Raw genomic sequence first — 19202 nt, forward strand, 5'->3', positions numbered from 1 at the left:
AGTAGAGAAAAGTGAAGTCAAGCAACCATCTCTCAAAGAAAAAGGTGCACCAAAGATTGTCAAGAAAGAAATGGTTGGATTTTTAAACAAAGCGATGGAGATCTTCTCATGCAATGGAAAGAAGATGAAGTATAGATTCATTGAAGTACATTTTGGGAATAGAGGCAACAAATTCCAATTCCAGCCACCATGAAATATGACAAGAGTCAAGCCAATGACCTTAACTTAGCGCTCTTGGGAGGCACCCTAAGTTTTTTTTATTTTGTTTTGGTTAATTTTATTTTATTTGTTTTGTTTTTCTTAGTTTTCAATCACCCTTAGATTCAGTTTTTGACAATTGCCTAATTTTGCTTTGTACAAATACTTTTCAGATGGATAATGAGAAAATGCAGATTGAAGGAGTTTTATATTCTTTTAATATGTGCTTATTAGGTTGCATAATTGATTTGACTCTAAATTTGATTTGTGCTAATTATGCAGCATATTTTGTCAAATTGGCAAGAAAAAAAGTTATTATCAAAAGCTTGAATTGTGCAAAAGGCATCATTTAAAGGAGTTTATCTCTGCTTTTTCATTTTGATAAGTGGTTGAGGTGATGTAACCAATTTATTTTCTTGATGTTAATGTTTGATGTGAGAGGGTGCATTTGGATTAAAGAGTTGAATGATTCATTTATTTGAGGAATTAAGAATTGAGTTAGTGTGTATATTTTGATTTAATGTGTTGGGTTTGAATCTAAATTTTTGAGATGGATATTTCTTGTTGTAAATACCAATTTGGTTAAATTTTGAGCTTTGGAATGTGTATTCTTTGAATTAGAATGAGTTGGTTTTGTTTGAGATAGTTTTTAGTATTTTAACGTTGCTTATTAAGTGCCAAAATTGATATTTCTATAGAATTTACTGTTCATAAGGCAAATTTTATAAAATTTACTGTTCACAAAGCAATTCTGTAGAAATTGGTACCATTCATATACATATTTGACCAAAAATTATTGTTCACAATAGAATTTGGTGCTTTTACTTTGCAAAAACAGTGTATTTGTTCATGTTTGGTCCTAATTTTGATGTTAATAGAGTTTATGCAGCTGATATTTTTTATTTTGATTGAGTTTTAAGCTCCAGCAACTGTTTTGGAATGCATTTTTAAGTTTGTAGCACTGTTCATGCTCTTTTGTTCATTATGCTAAAAACTACACAACTTGCTGCACAGCTTATGCAGTTTTACTATTGCTTAGCTAATTGTGTAAAAAATACTGTTCACAGTGCACATTTCTGCAGAATTTACTATTCACAATAGTTTTTGAGCAACCGTTGCACTAACTTATGTAGCAACTCTTTTCTAAGAAGTCCATTCACTTCAATAGTATTGTTGAGGGACTTTTCAACCTTAATTGTTTCCAAATTGCCAATTCTTCATTCAAGGTAAATTTTTCTCGCTTTCTGCAGCATGCTTTATATTCTTGCCATTACAAGTAAGCTTATTTTCTTCATTGATTGAAATTTGACTGTAACTATTTTAGCACTTACTTGTAATTCATCAACATCTGACATCTTGTTGAGCCTTCTGAATTCCTTCATTCATTAAATCTTTTTGTTCTATCTTGGCATTTATTTTGATATTGAGGACAATGTCCACTTTGAGTTTGGGGGTGCATGTAAAATTTTTCCTTATTTTTGCTAAAAAAAAATTTTTTTAGCATTTTAGTCTAAGTGCATCTCATTTCATACAATACATACATCATACATTCATATTGTAAATATTTTACACACACGCGCACACATACATACATACATACATACATATATACTTCATATAGCAACCATATAGAAACTTTGTATATAAATTTCTTATATTTAGTTAATGCATTTTTCATTTTTAGGAACCATGCATTCAAAAAAAAAAAAATTTTGCCAAGTCCTTTGAGTTATGAAAAGTTGCTTATAAGAGTGATTTAACTTACCATTGGTTGGGTTTATGGATTAAAAGTTTCTTAAGAGGTGTAAAGTTTTGAAGTGTTTATGTTTTGCCTACATCTTCTTAGCAAAAAAGTCACCCAACTAGTTATTAAGAGATTGGAGTGTTTAGAGAGAGCTATAGGATAAAAGGTAGTCAAGTGATGTCTCACCAATCCTAGAACAAATTCTCTAAATCTTTCGAGGCAAAATACTATATGGTACTTGAAAGAGAAATGATTTGGCATTCTTTGACTTAAACCTTCTCATTTCAAACATTTGACATTTTTCTCCAATTAAAATTAACCCTTGTAAACCCCTTCGAGCCTATATAGACCTAAATTTTTCTTGAAACCCTTATTGCTACCTAGCCAATGAACCAAACACTACCACCATTTTCATGAGAATAACTATGCATAATATGTGGTGCACAATTATAAAAAAAAAAATAGAAAAAGAGAAACAAAAATAAAATATATATAAAAGGGAGAAGAGATGCCTATCTTATGCAAAAGTGCTAGTATATGAGCTTTTCATTATTGTCATTCAAATTGAAAGAAATACACCCAAAGTAATTAAAGAAAATGAGTTTGGGGGTGGTATTTTTAAGAATAGTCATCAAGATAAGGTACAAGATACAAACTTAAAGTATTCAAGTAGTCCCTTCATTCTATGCACTTTATAAAATTTACCAACACTTAAAAATTCTCATTTTGTATTTTTCTCCTCTTTAAAAAAATGGTTAAAAAAAAGAAAGAAAAAAAAAAAAGAAATGTACCTTATGTTCTCATGATTGAAAATATTCTCACGCTTTGAATCTTTTTTACCCCTTTTCTTCTTAGCCTCATTTTAAACGCCTTAATTCCATTACATCCCTAAAAAGACCTTTGATCTCTTGATAGTACTTGCTACAATAGTGGAGATAGGGGTAGGAAGTTTGGCAATATATTCATTCATTCATTAATTTTCACCATTCTATATAGAGGCACTTTGGTTATTGATTGTTCTAGAGTTCTTTTTGGGCATGACTTTCTCTTATAATTAGTTGTTTTAGAAATTTTGAATGATAATTGACTTGATGGCTAAGAAGTGAAAGCTTGGGTAAGCATTAAATTCTTTGCATCTTGAAGGATGGGTATATTAATTGTTGGTATGGCTAGAGGTGAGTTAGATTGCTCTAGTAGGTAATTTTCATAACTCCTTGGACAAGGCACCCCTAAAATTGCATTTTATTTTAAAAGTTTGCTTGAGGAAAGGCAAATATTTGAGTTTGGAAGTGTTTGATACATGTATTTTATATAATCATTTAGGTTAAATTTCATAGTCATTTTATTCATTTGTCATTCATTTTTAGTTAATTTTATTACTTATTTAGTTAATTTTTCATAATTGTTAATTTTTGGACTAATTTATAATTTTGCTTTTATTTTGTAGATAAAATTGTGTTTTTAATGGACTAAAAGTGTCAAAATGAGCTCGAAAATTGAAGAATATGAAAATTGCCGAAATCTACACAATTTGTTGCATAGCTTGTGCAACTTTTGTATAGAAATCTGAAGTAAATTTTGGACTTACCAAAATCTGCATAAGGGACTGCACAGCCTATGCAGGCTTCTTGTGCAGCTTCATGATAGAAATCTTGCACCTGCCTAAACTTGCATAATGTACTGCACAGCTTATGCACTTTCACAGCTACCTTGTGCAGCTTCACAGAAGGAGTTTTCAAACTACCAAAACTTGCACAACATCTTGCACAGCTTGTGCAAGTCGGTTGTGCACCTTCACAGAAAATTGCTAGACATGCCGAAACTTGCACAACCTCTTGTACAGCCTGTGCAACTCGATTGTGCACTTTCACGGAAGACCTCCAAACATGTTGAAACCTGTACAGGCAACTTGCACAGCCCATGCAACTTCATGGGAAGCTTCCGGAGGCTGCCAAATTTGCACAAGATACTACAGAACCAACCCGCATAGCCTGTGCACATCTTCATTAATTGGCTGAAAGAGGGAATTTTCTCACGTGAACAATAACCTCACACTCACCATTTTTAGGGCTTTTATCAAAGAATATAAATAGGACTCTTACCTCATCTTTGCAAAGGGAAGAAAGAGGGAGAAAGGAAGGAAAAGGAGAGCAGCAGCGGACACTTCTATTTCTTTAGACCAGAAAATTGGATTATTCTTCTCTTTTTCACATTTTCTGCACTTCATCTATCGGGTTTCTTCAGTTTTAGTTTATTTTCATGATTTATTTCCTCCTTTACTTAGAATCTCTTGTATTAGATATGGATTGTGAGTAGTTTTCTTTGATTCTAGAGTTGGGGATATAATATTTGAGTTATTTTTGTGGATTTAAACTGGTTTAGCTCCAATTTAATGAAATTTATGAGGTTTTATCCATTTCTTATATGCTTATTTACATGCTTAATGAAGGGCCCCAATAACTTATGTTCTTAATCCTTAGTTGAAGCACCGAAAGGAGAAAACCAAGTGATAAATACTAAAAAAATTGGACTTAATTAACTTAGATCTAGAAATAGACTAAGGATTAAGAGGATTAATAGATTGATTAAAGATCCTGATGGGTCTTGGTTAATTTCAAACACCACGAAAGTAAGATTTAATTAGCCAAGGTACTCTTTGATTCACTCGAAAGAAATTTCAAAGTAGGATAATTAAGAAAGTGGACTTAATTAACTTAGATCTAGAAATAAACTAAGAATTAAGAAGATTAATAGATTGATTAAAGAACGTAAAGGGTCTTAGTTAATCTTAAACTCCACAAAAGTAGGATTTAATTAACCAAGATACTCTTTAATTTACTCAAAAGAGATTTCAAAGGATTTTAGAATTGGTCTCCTTTAAACCCGTAAATTTCATAGATTAGGCTAGTTAGGGAAAATCCTAAATTGATTTGAATATAAACCCTTAACTCTGGAATCATCTTTTATCAATTATTGCTTGGAATTTTACTTTTGAGTATTTAGTTTAATCTCATTTTATTAATTTTCATTATTAATATTCTCAATTTCTTTGTTTTGCTAATTATTTAATTAGTCATTGTTTGAATTGAATTTTGCATTTTCATATCTTAAGCTTCAAATTCTCAAATTTCTTTTATTTATTTGATTAAAATACAATTTTAACATAGTTTATTTTACATCAAAATTTCAATTGAAAACACAACTCTCTGTGGGAATGATATCTTTTTCTATACTACTTGAATGACTTATGCAAACACTACAAAAACAAAATAATTTTTTTTCAAATTACTTTTTTAACAGCATCTAAGGATTCGTTTAGCACTACAGTGAGGAGGAGAAAAAGTAGATTTGAGATAAAAAGCATTTTTGTAGACTGTATGGTTAAAAGCTCAAACTAAGTTTTGAACCATTTCAAACTCCGATTTTGGAAGAGCAGGTGCTTTTTTTTTTTTTGGTGACAAATGAGGAAATTAAACTGCTGCTTTTGCTTTAGGAGGATCAAAGGCTCCTGGACCGGATGGTTTCTCAGGGCTATTTTATCAACAAAATTGGGATACAGTAGGGGAAGATGTCTGTTGTGCTATCAAAAGTTTTTTTTGTATCTGGTTATATGCTTAGGGAAATCAATAGAACTAATATTGATCTGATTCCCAAATGTAAAAGTCCCTTTGCAATTAATCAATATAAACCTATAAGTCTATGCAATTTCCTCTACAAAGTTGTCTCCAAAATTATTTTTAATAGGCTAAAACCTTGGATGGATTATCTTATTTCTCAAGATCAAGCAGCTTTTATCCCTTCAAGGGCTATTCAAGATAATATTATAATAGCTCATGAAGCTTTCCATTTTTTAAGAACTTCTAACAGTAGAAGTCATTCCATGGCTATCAAACTTGACATGCATAAGGCCTATGACCAAGTTGATTGGGATTTTTTGGAGAAGGTTCTTACCCAACTCGGTTTTGACAGAAGATGGGTGAAACTTGTGATGCAGTGTGTATCTACTGTTAGTTTTTCAATTCTTATCAATTGTGCTCCATCTGAGTCTTTCATACCTATTCGAGACTCAGGCAAGGAAATCCTCTATCACCATATTTGTTCCTATTTGTTTCTCAAGCTCTCTCTAGTCTTATTGCTCATGCAAAAGAATTAGGACAGATTAAAGGCCTAAAGATCAATAGAACTACTCCGGTCATTACAAATGTCCTTTTTGCTAATGACACTTTGCTTTTTGGGAAAGCTAATAAAGGTGAAGCTATGGCTATTATGAGTATTATTGACAGGTATTCAGCAGCATCAGGTTAGAAGGTCAATCTTCATAAGTCAAGTATCAAGTTTAGTAGGAAAACTCCTACATCTCTTAACCAAGAGATTTTGAATATGTTTTCTATGGGAGAGATGAAATCTGAAGAAAAGTATTTAGGCCTCCCGTCCCTATGGGGGAGGTCAAAAGCTCAGGCTCTAAACTTCGTTAAAGAGAGAATCATGGCAAAGACTCAATCTTGGAAGCAAACATTATTATCCCAAGCGGGCAGAGAAACTATGATCAAAGCAGTTCTTTGTGCTATCCCAACATATTCCATGGCATTGCTCAAATATCCGAAGAGTTTTTTTGCAACCAGCTAAATGGTTTGGTCTCCAATTTTTGGTGGGGAAGAAAAGAAGCAGAACGGAAGATTCATTGGGTCAGCTAGTATAATGCTTCCTACCCAAAGTATTAGGGAGGATTAGGGTTTAAGGATTTTTAATATGTTTAATCTAGCTTGTCTTGCTAAACAATGTTGGAGACTCCTCTTGAATCCGAGGGTGTTGTGGGCAAGGATAGTTAAAGGAATTTATTTTCCCCACTCCTCTTTCTGGCAAGCTAACCCTCTGGGTAGGAATTCTTGGATTTGGCAAGGTTTATTGGCAGGTAGAGATATCCTTAAAGATAGTTTTCGATTTAATGTAGCTGATGGTAGAAGTATTCTTCTATGGGATGATCCCTGGGTTCCTTATCTACAAGAGTTTAAAGTTGCTAGGCCTTTAAACTGTCCCTTAAATGTGAATTTGGTGGCTGATTTGATTGACCACAATAATCTCCAATGGAAAGTTGATCTTCTTCATAGTTTATTTCAGGCAGAAGAGGCAGCTGCTATCAAGTTAATACCAGTTGCACCAATGGGATGTCATGACTCTATTGTTTGGCACTTTGATAGATCAGGAGTTTACTCTGTGAAATCAGGCTATAGATTTCTGGTGAATAAAGCTCGTAATGCTAATGCTCAGCATCCTCATCAGTCTTTTTCCATATCTAAGGATGTATGGAAGTCTATTTGGAGTCTTGATATGCAACCAAAAATTAAAGTGTTTATGTGGAAAGTGATGTTAAATGCTCTCCCTTCGAAAGAAAATCTTTATCGCAGAGGAATTACTCTTGATTTTAACTGTCCTATATGTCAAAGGGAGGTGAAATCTATAGAACACATCTTGTTTTGGTGTGATCACTCCAAAGTAGCTTGGTTTGCAGGGCCTTGCTCCTATAAGCCAAATCCAATGGGTTTCAGATCTGTTGTTCAATGGTGGGAGTCTGTTGTACATCATTTCAGTAATGATCAAAAGATACTGGCTGCTATAGCTTTTTCATGCTAGGAGATTTGGAAGTCTAGGAACAAAGCTGTCTTTAATAATTGTGTTCCAAATCCAATGGCTTCTGTTAAGAATATTTTTAGGTGTGTTAACGAGTTAGATCAGATTACAAACTCAGATAAAGCAACCCTTTCTTCTTCTCGTAATGATCTGCAGATTCATAGATGGATTCCACCTCCACAAGGGTCTATCAAACTCAATTCTGATGTTGCGTGGAAAGGTGGGAATAAAACCGCAGCAATAGCAGTGATAGCTCGAAATTCTTAAGGAAAAATTGTTAATGGAAGAGTTAAACATGTTATATGTGCCTCACCTCTGATAGGTGAAGCTTTAGCTCTGTTGGAAGCCCAAAAGCTAGCAGATGCAATGAATTTAAGCTCTTTCATTTTGGAAGCAGTATCGGAGATTATTATTACAGCCTTAAAGAGAAATGTTACAAGCAGTTGGAAAATCCAAGCTACAATCTCAACCATCAAGAGCATATCCTCATCACACCCTCCCTTTATGTTCTCAATGGTTAGAAGATCAGCAAACCGTGCTGCAGATTGTATAGCTAAATTGTCTTTGAATGGCTTACTCCCTTGTAATTGGATCAACAATCATCCCCCTCAACTTTCTATCATTCTGTATGATGATGCCTTTGGGCTTTTTTAATGCAAGCTGAATGCATTTTCCAAAAAAAAAAGATTTTTAATGGACAAAAATAACCCTTAGATATTATTATATTTACCATCATGCCCGTATAAAAGCATTCCATTTTTTTTGAAAAAGCCCTTTGGCTTTCTCCTCTCCCTTGTCTCTCTTACGTCCACTCTCAATTCATAAACCGAAAAGGAATCTAGCTTTAAATTTTCTTCTTCTACGCTAGAAAATTGAAAACATTTTCAGTTTAGATGTTTTTATATTTACTCATATTTACTAACCCTAAACCGAATTGAATCCACATTTACTTTGCTTCTCCTGTAAACCATGTCTTCACCATTCATTCTAATGGCTTTCATTTCTCTTTTACACTGAATCATTTAGAAGCTCTAGGGTTTTTGAGAATTGAAATTTTGGGGTTCTTTTTTTTTTTTTGGCAACTCCACTCTCTAGCCTCTAATCTCTCCTTCTCTTGCAGAAACCTAGTCGGTAACTACAATTCTTCCATCTCAAGTGAGTCTCTTACGGTATGATTACTCTTTAGTAGGATCTGCGGAATCTGTTTTAATGGTTAGTTCCTAATTTTAGTAGCAATCGCAAGTACTGGGTTACTATTGTTTTCCTATTGTTTCTTGTTCACAAATTGTAGTTGTCCATATGAATTTCTACTTGCCCTAGTTCAAATCAACCGATAATGACTCCTAAATAGTTTGGTTTGCTCTGTTTTTGACATCAAGATGGTTTCTCTTGTGATTGTTATGCTTTTCATTATTTAGATTCTATTAGGCTTTTTAAGAATTAATTTTTTAAACTTATGGCATCTTGCATTATGAGGAATGTGGTAACTATTGAGTTGTATGATGAAATTCAAAATCTTTGAGTTCTATTATAACTCAAAGAGATTTTGCAGCCATTCTATTATAAATTATATGGCATATGGATATGGTAAAATATGTCCAATGCCATGTTGAGCTTGTAATTGATTTTTGTTTGGTGAGTTTGACCCACATGAATAATGCTCAAATTCATGGTTGCTAGATATCTAATGTCATTTGCATTGAAAAATTATTTGTAGAAATGGCACTGCAACATACATTAAGGTTCCAAAATTTGTTTTCACCTGTAAAAAGAGTATAAACGCAGAGGTTTTCTTTGACAATGGGACAAGGGTATATTATTTCTTGTGTTGCATGGCCATCTGATCCATAAATGAAAATGGGTATATTGTTATCTTTGATAGTATTGCTAAAAAAATCTAACAAGGGGCCCTAAATTCACCTATAAAGTTTATTTTCCTGATGATAGGTGGTGTTTTGATGCAACATGTTTGTTTGTCATCCCGAAGAGTTACACTTGAATTCTATTATGCAGCAAGGGATGTTATACTTCACTCTGCAATCTCACTTTGCAATTGGAATCATTAGAAGATGGAAGAGTATTTCTAAACCAAAGTTGAAAACCCATGGTATATTATGGATGATGTTATTGTTGCTTGTTAAGCTGTGGAATGTTAGATATTTGAGCTACTGAAAGGATCATGTATCTAATCATGCATCTTTGTAAGGAAAATCGACAATGAATTAAAGATTTGAGTCTCATTCTTTCTAGAGTTTGATGGAGAAAGTGAAACATAAGTGGTTCTTTAATAATCATTATGGAGCATAATTCTAAACTACTCTTTCCCTAAGTTGTTGGTGTCCAATGTAAATTGATGAATGCGCAAAGTCTATAGGTTTTAACCAAAGTTCTATAGGTATTAACCACTATAACCATGTATTAGTTGTTTCATCAAAGATAATGTGTTGAAATGAAGTTCTAGCAAGTCTTTGCATTTATAGCATCATTAATCTGATCATTAGCTGTTCTAATCAACACCATTATTCATCTTTTCAGGTTTAACAACTTCTGTTATAGTAGTATATCAAATTGTTAAATGAATAAAAATGATGCATCTTGTGGTTGACTTGTGAAAAGCAAAAAGTTCTGTGCTGTTTTCATTGGATCAATTAAATTATATGCAGGTCTTACAAAAAAAAATAGCAAATTGTTGAAAAAAATAAAAAAAACCCACCTTGGTGGAGAAGCATTTTGTTAATCGCCGATTATTATAATTTGTAAATATATTTGATAATTGTTATAGATGTTTATTAATTCATCATTTTAAAAATATTTAGTTATTAAAAATATTCATGTAGAAAATAATTGTATTACAATCAAATATATAAAATATTAGTTTATAATTATTTTGTAAATATTAGTGAATGATTTTATTGATGTTTGTTAATATTTTACCAAAAAAAATAAATACATTTTATTATATAAATTAAATATAATTATAAAAAAAATAGAAATAAATAAATGGTTGATTGTTAATAAAATTAAAAAAGTAGATCCATAATTATTGTCCGTTTTGGTCATTTTGCACGTAACAGCATTTTAAAAAGTAGCTTAACCAAACACATATCAAACAGCCTTTTTGTTCAACAACAATTTTCTATTATGTTAGCAAACAGATAAACTGCTTTTTCAAAACAGCAGTTTTAAAACAGCAACAGTAAAATATAACAATGCCAAACCAGTAAAATATAACAATGCCAAACAGACTCTAAAATGATGCTTTTTTCGTAAAAAATAATTTTAGCTCTCCAATTTCAATGCCACTTAATAGCATTTCCTCACTTTCCAACACAGTGAAGAGCATTCCTTAGGATACTTGATCCAAGTAGCATAAATGATGAGATAAATGAACACCAATAATAGCTTGACTTAGATAATAGGGGATATGTGAGTGGCTTTGATACAAGTTTAAACAACAAACTACACTATGCATTACTTGGCAAATATATTCATCACCAACGCCAAACGCAGAATTCTTACATTGTTGAAACACTAATGCCAAACTAGACTATGCATTACTTGGCAAATGCATTCATCACTGCAGCAAAAGCTCCGTAGAATTCTTATATTGTTGAAACTGCAACCAGCCAAACACAAACATTACTCGGAACATCAGTTAAAAAAAAAAAAAAATTATTAAAGCTACCACATTTTAACCAAAGTAAACAAATAAACCAACTCGGCAAATAATCGTATAGGCAAGTATGTGATGGCCAATTGTACAACTCTTCCTGCCTAGATGCAGCCATTGAATTAGTTGAAAGTATTCCAGTAACAACTGGCCCAATGTTTGATTATACCACACAATCTGCCCCATCTAGGTTCAGGTTGTCAGGGATGTAGTTAATTTCTCATTGGGGCCAATAGATTAGACAATAAAGTATTAGCCTGCACCCCAAAACTTTTCCTATGATACACGTATACATATTCACTTAAGTGGGGACTGCAGATGTAGCTATAGCATGAGTGAACTTGTAGTCAACTCGAGCAGGGAGCCCATATTTATTTTGATAACTAAAATGCACGTACACAAATTTATGAATGCAAGTTTTCAATACTGTATTTCACCTGTTCTACAACCTCTTCACATTTGTGAACTAACTCTTGCACTTTAGCAGCTCCAGATTCTTTCACCAAATTTGTTTTTGATGTAATAGCATCAACCTATTAATTGAAGAAAATCAATGTCATGGTACTTCAGACTGTATGAGTTAATTTGGCTAAAATTCAAAATGAAAATTACCTCTGATACTACAGATTCAACCTTCCTTTGCCTTGCTTCCAGATCACCCCTCTTTGATTCCACCTCCAACTTAATATTATTAAATTCTTTTGTAGCCTCCTCACTCTTCACATTTCCTTCTTTCTCCAATATCTTTCTCAACTCATCCAACTGTTGTGCTGGAATAGAGGAAAATATAATTAAAGCTCCCTTGCGTTCATCCAGATATAGAAAGCAACAGTTCAAAACAGGTTGCAATTGCACGAGAAACTACCTTTAGCTTGCCGTTCAACTAGTTTGGCATCAAGTGACTTATCCAACACTCCATCGTCGCTCAGCTTAGCTTTTAGGGTCTTGTAGTCTTTCTCGATGGACTTTGCAGAATTTACCTATTACAGTTACAATTTACAGATTGCAACATTTTGGTAATATCATTGCATGATTAATACAAAATCAAAAGCCACTTCAGGGAAAAGAAAGATATGAATCCACATGACAATATAAGATTAATTACTATTAGTATTAAGTTGGAGAGAACAAAACGAGAAAGAGGGGTGAGGGGGGAGATGGTGGAGGGAGCGCTGACCTGTTCATGTATAGCCTGCATTTGTTTGAGGTGCTTTGACATTTTCTTAAAAGTCTGAGAAACAGCATATAAAGATAACGTTGATTAGTTACCCTTTCAACTGAACTTGTGCAGCCTGTGAATTTTCTATCTTCATGCAGTTGAATGCTTGAAATTTTAACAAAAGGAACGAAAGTAATATTAAATCTTAAAATGAATAAACTGAGGTCTGACTGAAATAAGAGAGAAAAACCACAATCTTTAAAAGATATTGTGGAATATTTGCATGCAGTCGGAATTTGTCCAGATAGGATCTGCTTTGTCTAATTTAAGATCACTTGGCTTTCATAGACCATAAGATTGAAACAGCACTTAATAGATTAATCTGTCATACGATGGGTTGTATGCAAGATAACATAAAGACAGGATAATGCTACAAACAAATTAGGTCTTTTATAAGCCAATACATGCACCACAATCCAAACATAGTAGAAGATGTGAACCTCTTAGTCCACAAGATCAAGTACAACATTCCTTTGAGATTAGATTAATTTATTTCACACTTGAAGGAACCCAATATGATTCAAGGTCGTTTCTCCAACTGAAACAATATTTTAAAGTCTATCTTGAGGATTCTCACACTATCAGATTTAAGAAATCAATACTTTTTAGCAGGTGTACCTCAATAATATATACATAATGCAACAAGGTAATGTTGAATTTTCACAATTACATAATTAGACAAACCTGTTAGCAAAATTCATTAGCCTAGCCAGCCTGCAAATACATGACCATCAGACCATGGAAGGTAAACATAGCAATTCACAAAAAGAAAATACCTTCGAATAAACCTCTATAATGGAAGTCTTCTCTTGAAAGGACTGCATTGCTAATCTTTCAGCATTTCTTGCCTCTTCCCGAAATGATTTCTTCTCCTCCAAAGCCCTCTTTCAGTACACATGGGAAAGTTATTTGCAATTCAACAAACAAAAGGAGATAATAAAAAAATAAAAAATAAAAAATAAAAATGAAAAAGAAGCATGCCAGCAATGAAAACCACAGAATACTTTGAAAGACTAATATGCACCCAAAATTCAATTTTACAATAAACAATAAAACAGAAAACAAACTTGAAACCAGGTAGGAAAAACCATAGTTACCAGGAACGTGATACTCCCGAGTCGTGGTACGGGTGCGTGGTACGCGATACCCTACTAAACGAAATATAGGATTCGTAAGGGGTAGTCTTAATCGGTATGCTAATTCGATTAGTAATTCATTTAGTTGATACGTCAATTCCATTTAAGATATACTAATTATATTTATTTAATAAATAACTTATTTTTTAATTTTATTTAACATATTATATTTATAAATTAAAATATTAATTTAATATGATAATTTTTTAATATAATATACATTTTTATAAAATTCAAAGTTATTTATTTATTTTTTTAAGAAATTATTTAATTATTATTCTATTAAAATAATATGATTTTAAATAATGAATATAACAAATAGTTAATAATGATTATTTATCTAAATAATTTTAATTTTTTCTCAATAAAATATTCATTTGCACTCCAAAAATCTAGAATATACTGCCACCTAAAATATCTAACCCACTAACAAGTCTTCCACCTACAAAATTTGGTCTTTCAAAACGTATCTCCTTTTTCCTTCTTCTTCTTCTTCTTCTTCTTCTTCTTGTGCCTATTGCTTACACATGTACATGCCTTTTGATTTTTCTTCTTTCTTTCTCTCTTCCTTCCTTTCTTCTTTTTATTCTCGCTGGAACCTCCATTTTGGAGAACCAGATCGTGTCCCCTAGCGTTTTGGAACGCAGATGACTCGCGATTTGGAACTCACGAACCAGATCGCGGTTCCCAGGGGGTTTGAGCGAATCTGGTAACTATGGGAAAAACTACAGAACAAGAATGAGTCAACCAAGGTGAACTGCAAGAGAATTTTGCTCATCATACAGCATGCCTCAGATTTTGTACATTGGCAATAAAAGCAGATAAGAGAAGACCACAGGTCAAATAGTGAACAAATTTCAGGCGACTGAGCATTTCCTAGATGAATTTTAATATGAAAGAAAAGGTACCTGCAATTTATCAGGCGATTGAACAATTTTTGAACGTAGGCTTGCATTTTCTTGGACACTTTGTACCAGATCAAACTCTGCTTTTGAAATCTGAAAAGCAACACAAAAGATACAGTAATGTACTAATGTCAACAATAGCCAAAAAAGACAAAGGAAAGAGCTCATGAAGAAAAACATGAAAAATAAATTATGTAATTTATATCATGAGCATACTTATATACATAAAAGCACCCAATCCAAATGATGAACCAAAAATATTTTTCAATTATAAATACATACACACATGATATTCAAATGAGGCCCAAAAGAAGCCTAACTCTACACAAAGTAGAGAGAAATATCACAGGGGGTCGGGATGGGGGGGGAGGGGTTGGTGTGGTGCGGAGAGAAGAAAAAAAAAATAGTATGTAGCAGAACAGACTCCAATATGTATGTGTGGAAAGCTATGAAAAAAAAATCTCCATATTCATGACACAGAACAAAGCTAAGAGAGAACCAACATAATGATACAGTAATAAAACCTAAAAAGATGATAGTATAGAATGATGGAAAATAAAAGGCACAATTAAGAGCCCAAAAAGAAGAAGAAGAAGAAGAGTGAAGTTCCCTAGCAGAAATTTCACACAGATAGGATGGATCTTAGGTTCAGAGTTACCTGCTGCCCTAGTGAATTTTATAGAGCTTTAATAAATCTAGAGATAATTTATAGCCTCTGACCAATTGCAATGAGCAGTCTCTGATTTTATAAAGCACACTCCCTTGATTAAAAGAAAATTTAAAAATAAAAATAAAAAATATGCGGCAAACCATATGTATGATGGTTTTCTAAGCAGAGATGAGCACTATTTTCATATTCTTTCATTACAGCATTGAATAAATATTAGACAAGCTAACTGTCAAAATCTTACCTCCTCGTCCATTTCCCCAGTCTTCTCCTTTAATTTTCGGAAAGAAGCTCTGAGTGACAACTGGTGATTGTTGAGGCCTGCAATGGTCTGATGCAATTCTTTAACGTTGGCATCTACCTCTTGCACAAGTGGCAACTCCCTTTCCCTTGCTTCATTATAGTCAGATATTTGTGCATTCAACTGCAAGGGCAAACGCTTAGTGGAAACAAATACTCAATCCACTTAAAAAATTCAAGAGCCTCTCTTTAGTTACCTGTGAAATCTTATCCTCCCATTCCCTCCGCTGATCATCAAGAAGTGTGAGTTCCTCCCCCATTGGTCTTAGTAGATTCATTTTTGATTCTCTGATAAAGAAAATGAACAGAATAAATAGCAATCATCAAAGAACTACCAATTAAATGTTTCCGCGCTAAATTGAAGAAATCCAAAACGCCAATTTCTCTTTACTAATGTAGAAACTATTCCACAAAATTCTATTTACCCTTTAGAAACCATTCCATAAAGTTCCAAAATGGGGTGAGAGTTCAACCAAAACAGACATGTTGGACTAATTTTGGAAGTGATAAGAACACCCCAAAGACCCTTAACCCATTGCATAGATTTCCAAATTATTCAAATTTTCCTAGAATAAAACAAATTGCAAACAATTTAGCAATACAATATAGATAAGAGAAACATACTTGTGAAGACAGAAATTGAGTATTGCACTTAGAAAAATTTCAGTCCGGTCTCCTTGTGGCCTCAAAAGATCTTTGAGGGTAAATTTTATTGGGCAATCCACCAAGCCCAACATCTCTCTTATCCTAATATACATATTCATGGTCCTAACAGAGTCCGCGTGATGGTCTGGGTTCTCAAGCTGCTCCAAAGCAGCGAACTCCACCTGCCCTTGATCTTCTCTACAGAAAATCACAAACCCTCAAAGTAAAACTGTTAAATTCCCCCAAAATTGACAAATGGGTTAGGATTTCAAAAATAAATAAACAAAAATAAAAAGCGTACTCGTGAAGAAGATCAAGGTGGATCAGAAGTCGGGTATAGAGATCAGACAAGAAATCTGGGTTTGGGTTCTTTATATCGTTCTCTACAACAGCGGCGATCTGTGACTCTGCTAAGACCGTCACTATTTCGGCGCGGGACAGTCTTGGGTAGTCGAACTTTGACATTGAGAGAGGGAGAGAGGGGGGGTAAATGGAGATGGGTTTTCAAATAATTAAAGGAAAATATGAATTTTGTTTTCCTTTTCTCTTTTATTAAGCTTTCCGAGGTGCCAAACACTGTTTCTGGGATAGATAAAGGATTAGCTTTTATTTGCACAAACTATGTTCCCGCCCAAATATTTAGGTCAATCTTCGTTTATGTGATATGAATGGGGCCATTAATGGGCTGGACACATTCAGGCCCATCTTAACCCAACGCATCATCATCATCATCATCATCATCATCATCATCATCATCATCATCATCATCATCATCATCCAAGCAAACTAATGCAGTGTTCTCCTCTTAGTTATGACCATAATTTAAGCTGCTCATAATCTGACCCTCAATATCAGTGTGTATGTTTGTTGTTTTTTTGATGGGTATATGCATTTTATTGCTCCATAATTTTGTGTAAGAGAGAATGAAGGAGATAGAGAAAAAAATAAGGGAGCAAGGGAGGTAAATTAAATAAAAAATTAAAAATTATGACTTATTAAGTCATTTGAATATCCCACAAAAGTTTAAATTTCTAAATTGGATTATAAGTTTTGAATAAAATTTCTTTAATTTTAAAAATTATGATGTGTTGCTTATAAGCTTTTCCACCTAATTCTGTGGAGGCCATGGTTGTTTAGTGAAGCCATTATCTTTCTTCTATAAATAATACCATCATCAAATTTTTTGTAATTGCCTCTACACTGGCCAAATCTTTTTCTTCTATAGATAATTGAAACAGTTCTCAAAGAGTTTGTTCAATTGAGTGTTCTGTGCTTTCAAACGCGTGCCCATCTAATTCAAATTATCATTGCATTCATTCAGCAATTAGCATTCAAATATATCATGCTAGAAAGCTTCCCAAAACTGAATCATAGCCCTCAAGATTATAATCAGTGAGGAAGTTCATTTTTTCCATATTTAAAACTATGTGAGTTTAATTTATTTTAGTGTGTTCCATTGAATGTGTATTCCCACTCCCATTTTTATAAGGAAACATGATCTTTACTGTTATTTTATGAATTTTGAATATATTTTTATGGGATCGATTAGAATTATAATTTGATTAAAAAATTTTACAATGTGATCTAATTAAATAATAAATAAGAATAGGAATCACCCACAAAGGAAATCCAAATAAACTCCAATTCGACTCATGAAAATACAAGGCCAGGCAATTAACAAGACTAGCTTAACTTCAATACAATTTTTTTCCTTTTCCACATCTTCTTACCAAAAATCTCAACAAAATCAATCATGCTTAATGAAATCAACCATTCTCTTAATAAGAGGTGCAATATTCTCACTCTTAGGATTGAAGAAATGGAAGCAATGTTCCTCGTCTTTACTCTCATAGTATTCCACTTCACCACCCCATCCACATTTCTTCATTGTTTCATAATAAGCATCTCCTCTACTCTTCAAGAAATCTCTCTCTGCCACACAAACCAGCACCCTATCACCCTTCAACTTCACCAAGTTCGGATCCGCTTCCGGGTTTAGTTTCGGATCATCACTCGACCCGGAGCTTGTTGGGCTCAAATATTTGTAGAATTTGTCGATCTGTTCATTCCCAAAATATGGGTGCACTATAAGCAGCCTAGTTATGTGTACCCCAGGCAAAGGTGTCAAACCAGCTTGGACAGCGACGTTGTGTGCAAGGTTGGCTCCGGCACTTTCACCGGCCAAGATAATCCGGCTGAGATCTGCATGGTCGTTTATCCAGGCTTCAGGACCTTGTCCATCGGAGTGGTTAGCGACCCATTGAAGCCCTGCCCATGAATCTTCATATGCAGCTGGTAATGGGTGCTCAGGAGCGAGTCTGTACTCAACAGACATGGTTATGAGATTAGCTTGTGAGGCTAGAGCAGAAAGAAAGCTTTTGAAATGGGCGCTAAAAGCTGATCCAATACAGAATCCACCGCCATGATAGTGGACGAGGAGGGGAAGCTTTCGGGATGAATCGTGAAGTTTTGGGAGGAAGATGCGAGCTTTTACGCCAGTTTTGTCTGAGATTACAACATCTTTGGATTGGATTCCAGTTTCAGGGTCTAATCCTGGAGAAGAAAAATCTGAATTCCAGTATCTTTCAATGCTACCATCTTTGTATACCTTGAAAAAGCCTGGAAAATCTTGGGTTATTTCAGTGGAGGTGGTAGCCATTGTTTTTTGCAGAATGGAGAGAAAGAGAGAGAGATATGAATTTATGAAGGTGTGATTGAAGGCAATAAGAAAGAAGAAGTAAATTGCGATTGAAATATTAATTATGTGGTTGCGTAAAAAAAAAAAAGAATTGGAGATATGAAATATGAATTATGTGGTGGCAGTGCAATGGGTTGAGAGGTGAATATCACTGTTATATTCACAAGCTTTGACTCTTTCTACGAGGCGCTATGCTAGGCCAGCATCATGGATGTTATCAGAAAATACCACGCTTAAAATCGAAAACTATCAATTAAATTTATTTATTATTTTGATAAATTATATTACATTATGTTACACTTAAAATTTAATGTTAATTTTATATATATATTATAATTTTAAAAATTTTCAGTAAAATTAATTCTAAAAAAAATTTTCAGTAAAATTAAATT

General features: G+C 33.4%; 2 protein-coding genes and 1 long non-coding RNA gene across 4 annotated transcripts; 1 reads left to right on the top strand and 2 right to left on the bottom strand.

Moving 5' to 3' along the window:
- The first annotated feature begins 8343 nt into the window (after nucleotides 1-8343).
- Nucleotides 8344-9819, top strand: LOC110650848 (uncharacterized). Its single transcript, XR_002494056.2, has 2 exons — nucleotides 8344-8782; nucleotides 9518-9819. It is a non-coding gene; the product is annotated as an uncharacterized LOC110650848 (long non-coding RNA).
- A 1137-nt stretch (nucleotides 9820-10956) lies between these two features.
- LOC110650850 (kinetochore protein NUF2 homolog) lies at nucleotides 10957-16725 on the bottom strand. Of its 2 annotated transcripts, none has more exons than XM_021805975.2 (11): nucleotides 16414-16725; nucleotides 16092-16310; nucleotides 15665-15755; nucleotides 15412-15591; nucleotides 14504-14593; nucleotides 13236-13343; nucleotides 12418-12471; nucleotides 12106-12220; nucleotides 11853-12010; nucleotides 11678-11773; nucleotides 10957-11186 (listed from the first exon to the last, which is right to left on the bottom strand). In XM_021805975.2, the coding sequence occupies exons 1-11, from the start codon at nucleotides 16575-16577 to the stop codon at nucleotides 11145-11147; spliced, it is 1317 nt and encodes a 438-aa protein (XP_021661667.2). In that variant the 5' UTR covers nucleotides 16578-16725; the 3' UTR covers nucleotides 10957-11144. The 2 variants fall into 2 exon arrangements, with proteins under 2 accessions (XP_021661667.2, XP_021661668.2); XM_021805976.2 differs by having other exon boundaries at nucleotides 16092-16305; nucleotides 16414-16555.
- A 1011-nt stretch (nucleotides 16726-17736) lies between these two features.
- Nucleotides 17737-18877, bottom strand: LOC110650851 (2-hydroxyisoflavanone dehydratase). The gene has a single exon (XM_021805977.2). It carries the CDS (start codon nucleotides 18769-18771, stop codon nucleotides 17860-17862), a length of 912 nt encoding a protein of 303 aa, XP_021661669.2. The 5' UTR covers nucleotides 18772-18877; the 3' UTR covers nucleotides 17737-17859.
- Between the last annotated feature and the right edge of the window lie 325 nt (nucleotides 18878-19202).

The sequence above is a fragment of the Hevea brasiliensis genome, chromosome 14 (genome assembly GCF_030052815.1).
Source record: "Hevea brasiliensis isolate MT/VB/25A 57/8 chromosome 14, ASM3005281v1, whole genome shotgun sequence".
In the NCBI taxonomy this organism is placed as follows: Eukaryota; Viridiplantae; Streptophyta; class Magnoliopsida; order Malpighiales; family Euphorbiaceae; genus Hevea; species Hevea brasiliensis.

Excerpts from the sequence above, each read along its gene's own strand:
- LOC110650851 (XM_021805977.2), bottom strand. The coding sequence starts at position 18,771 with ATGGCTACCACCTCCACTGAAATAACCCAAGATTTTCCAGGCTTTTTC.
- LOC110650850 (XM_021805975.2), bottom strand. The coding sequence starts at position 16,577 with ATGTCAAAGTTCGACTACCCAAGACTGTCCCGCGCCGAAATAGTGACG. Across the intron at positions 13,344-14,503 it reads AATCGCCTGATAAATTGCAG|AGGGCTTTGGAGGAGAAGAA; the intron begins GTACCTTTTCTT and ends GTGTACTGAAAG. Across the intron at positions 11,774-11,852 it reads TTGAATCTGTAGTATCAGAG|GTTGATGCTATTACATCAAA; the intron begins GTAATTTTCATT and ends TTCAATTAATAG.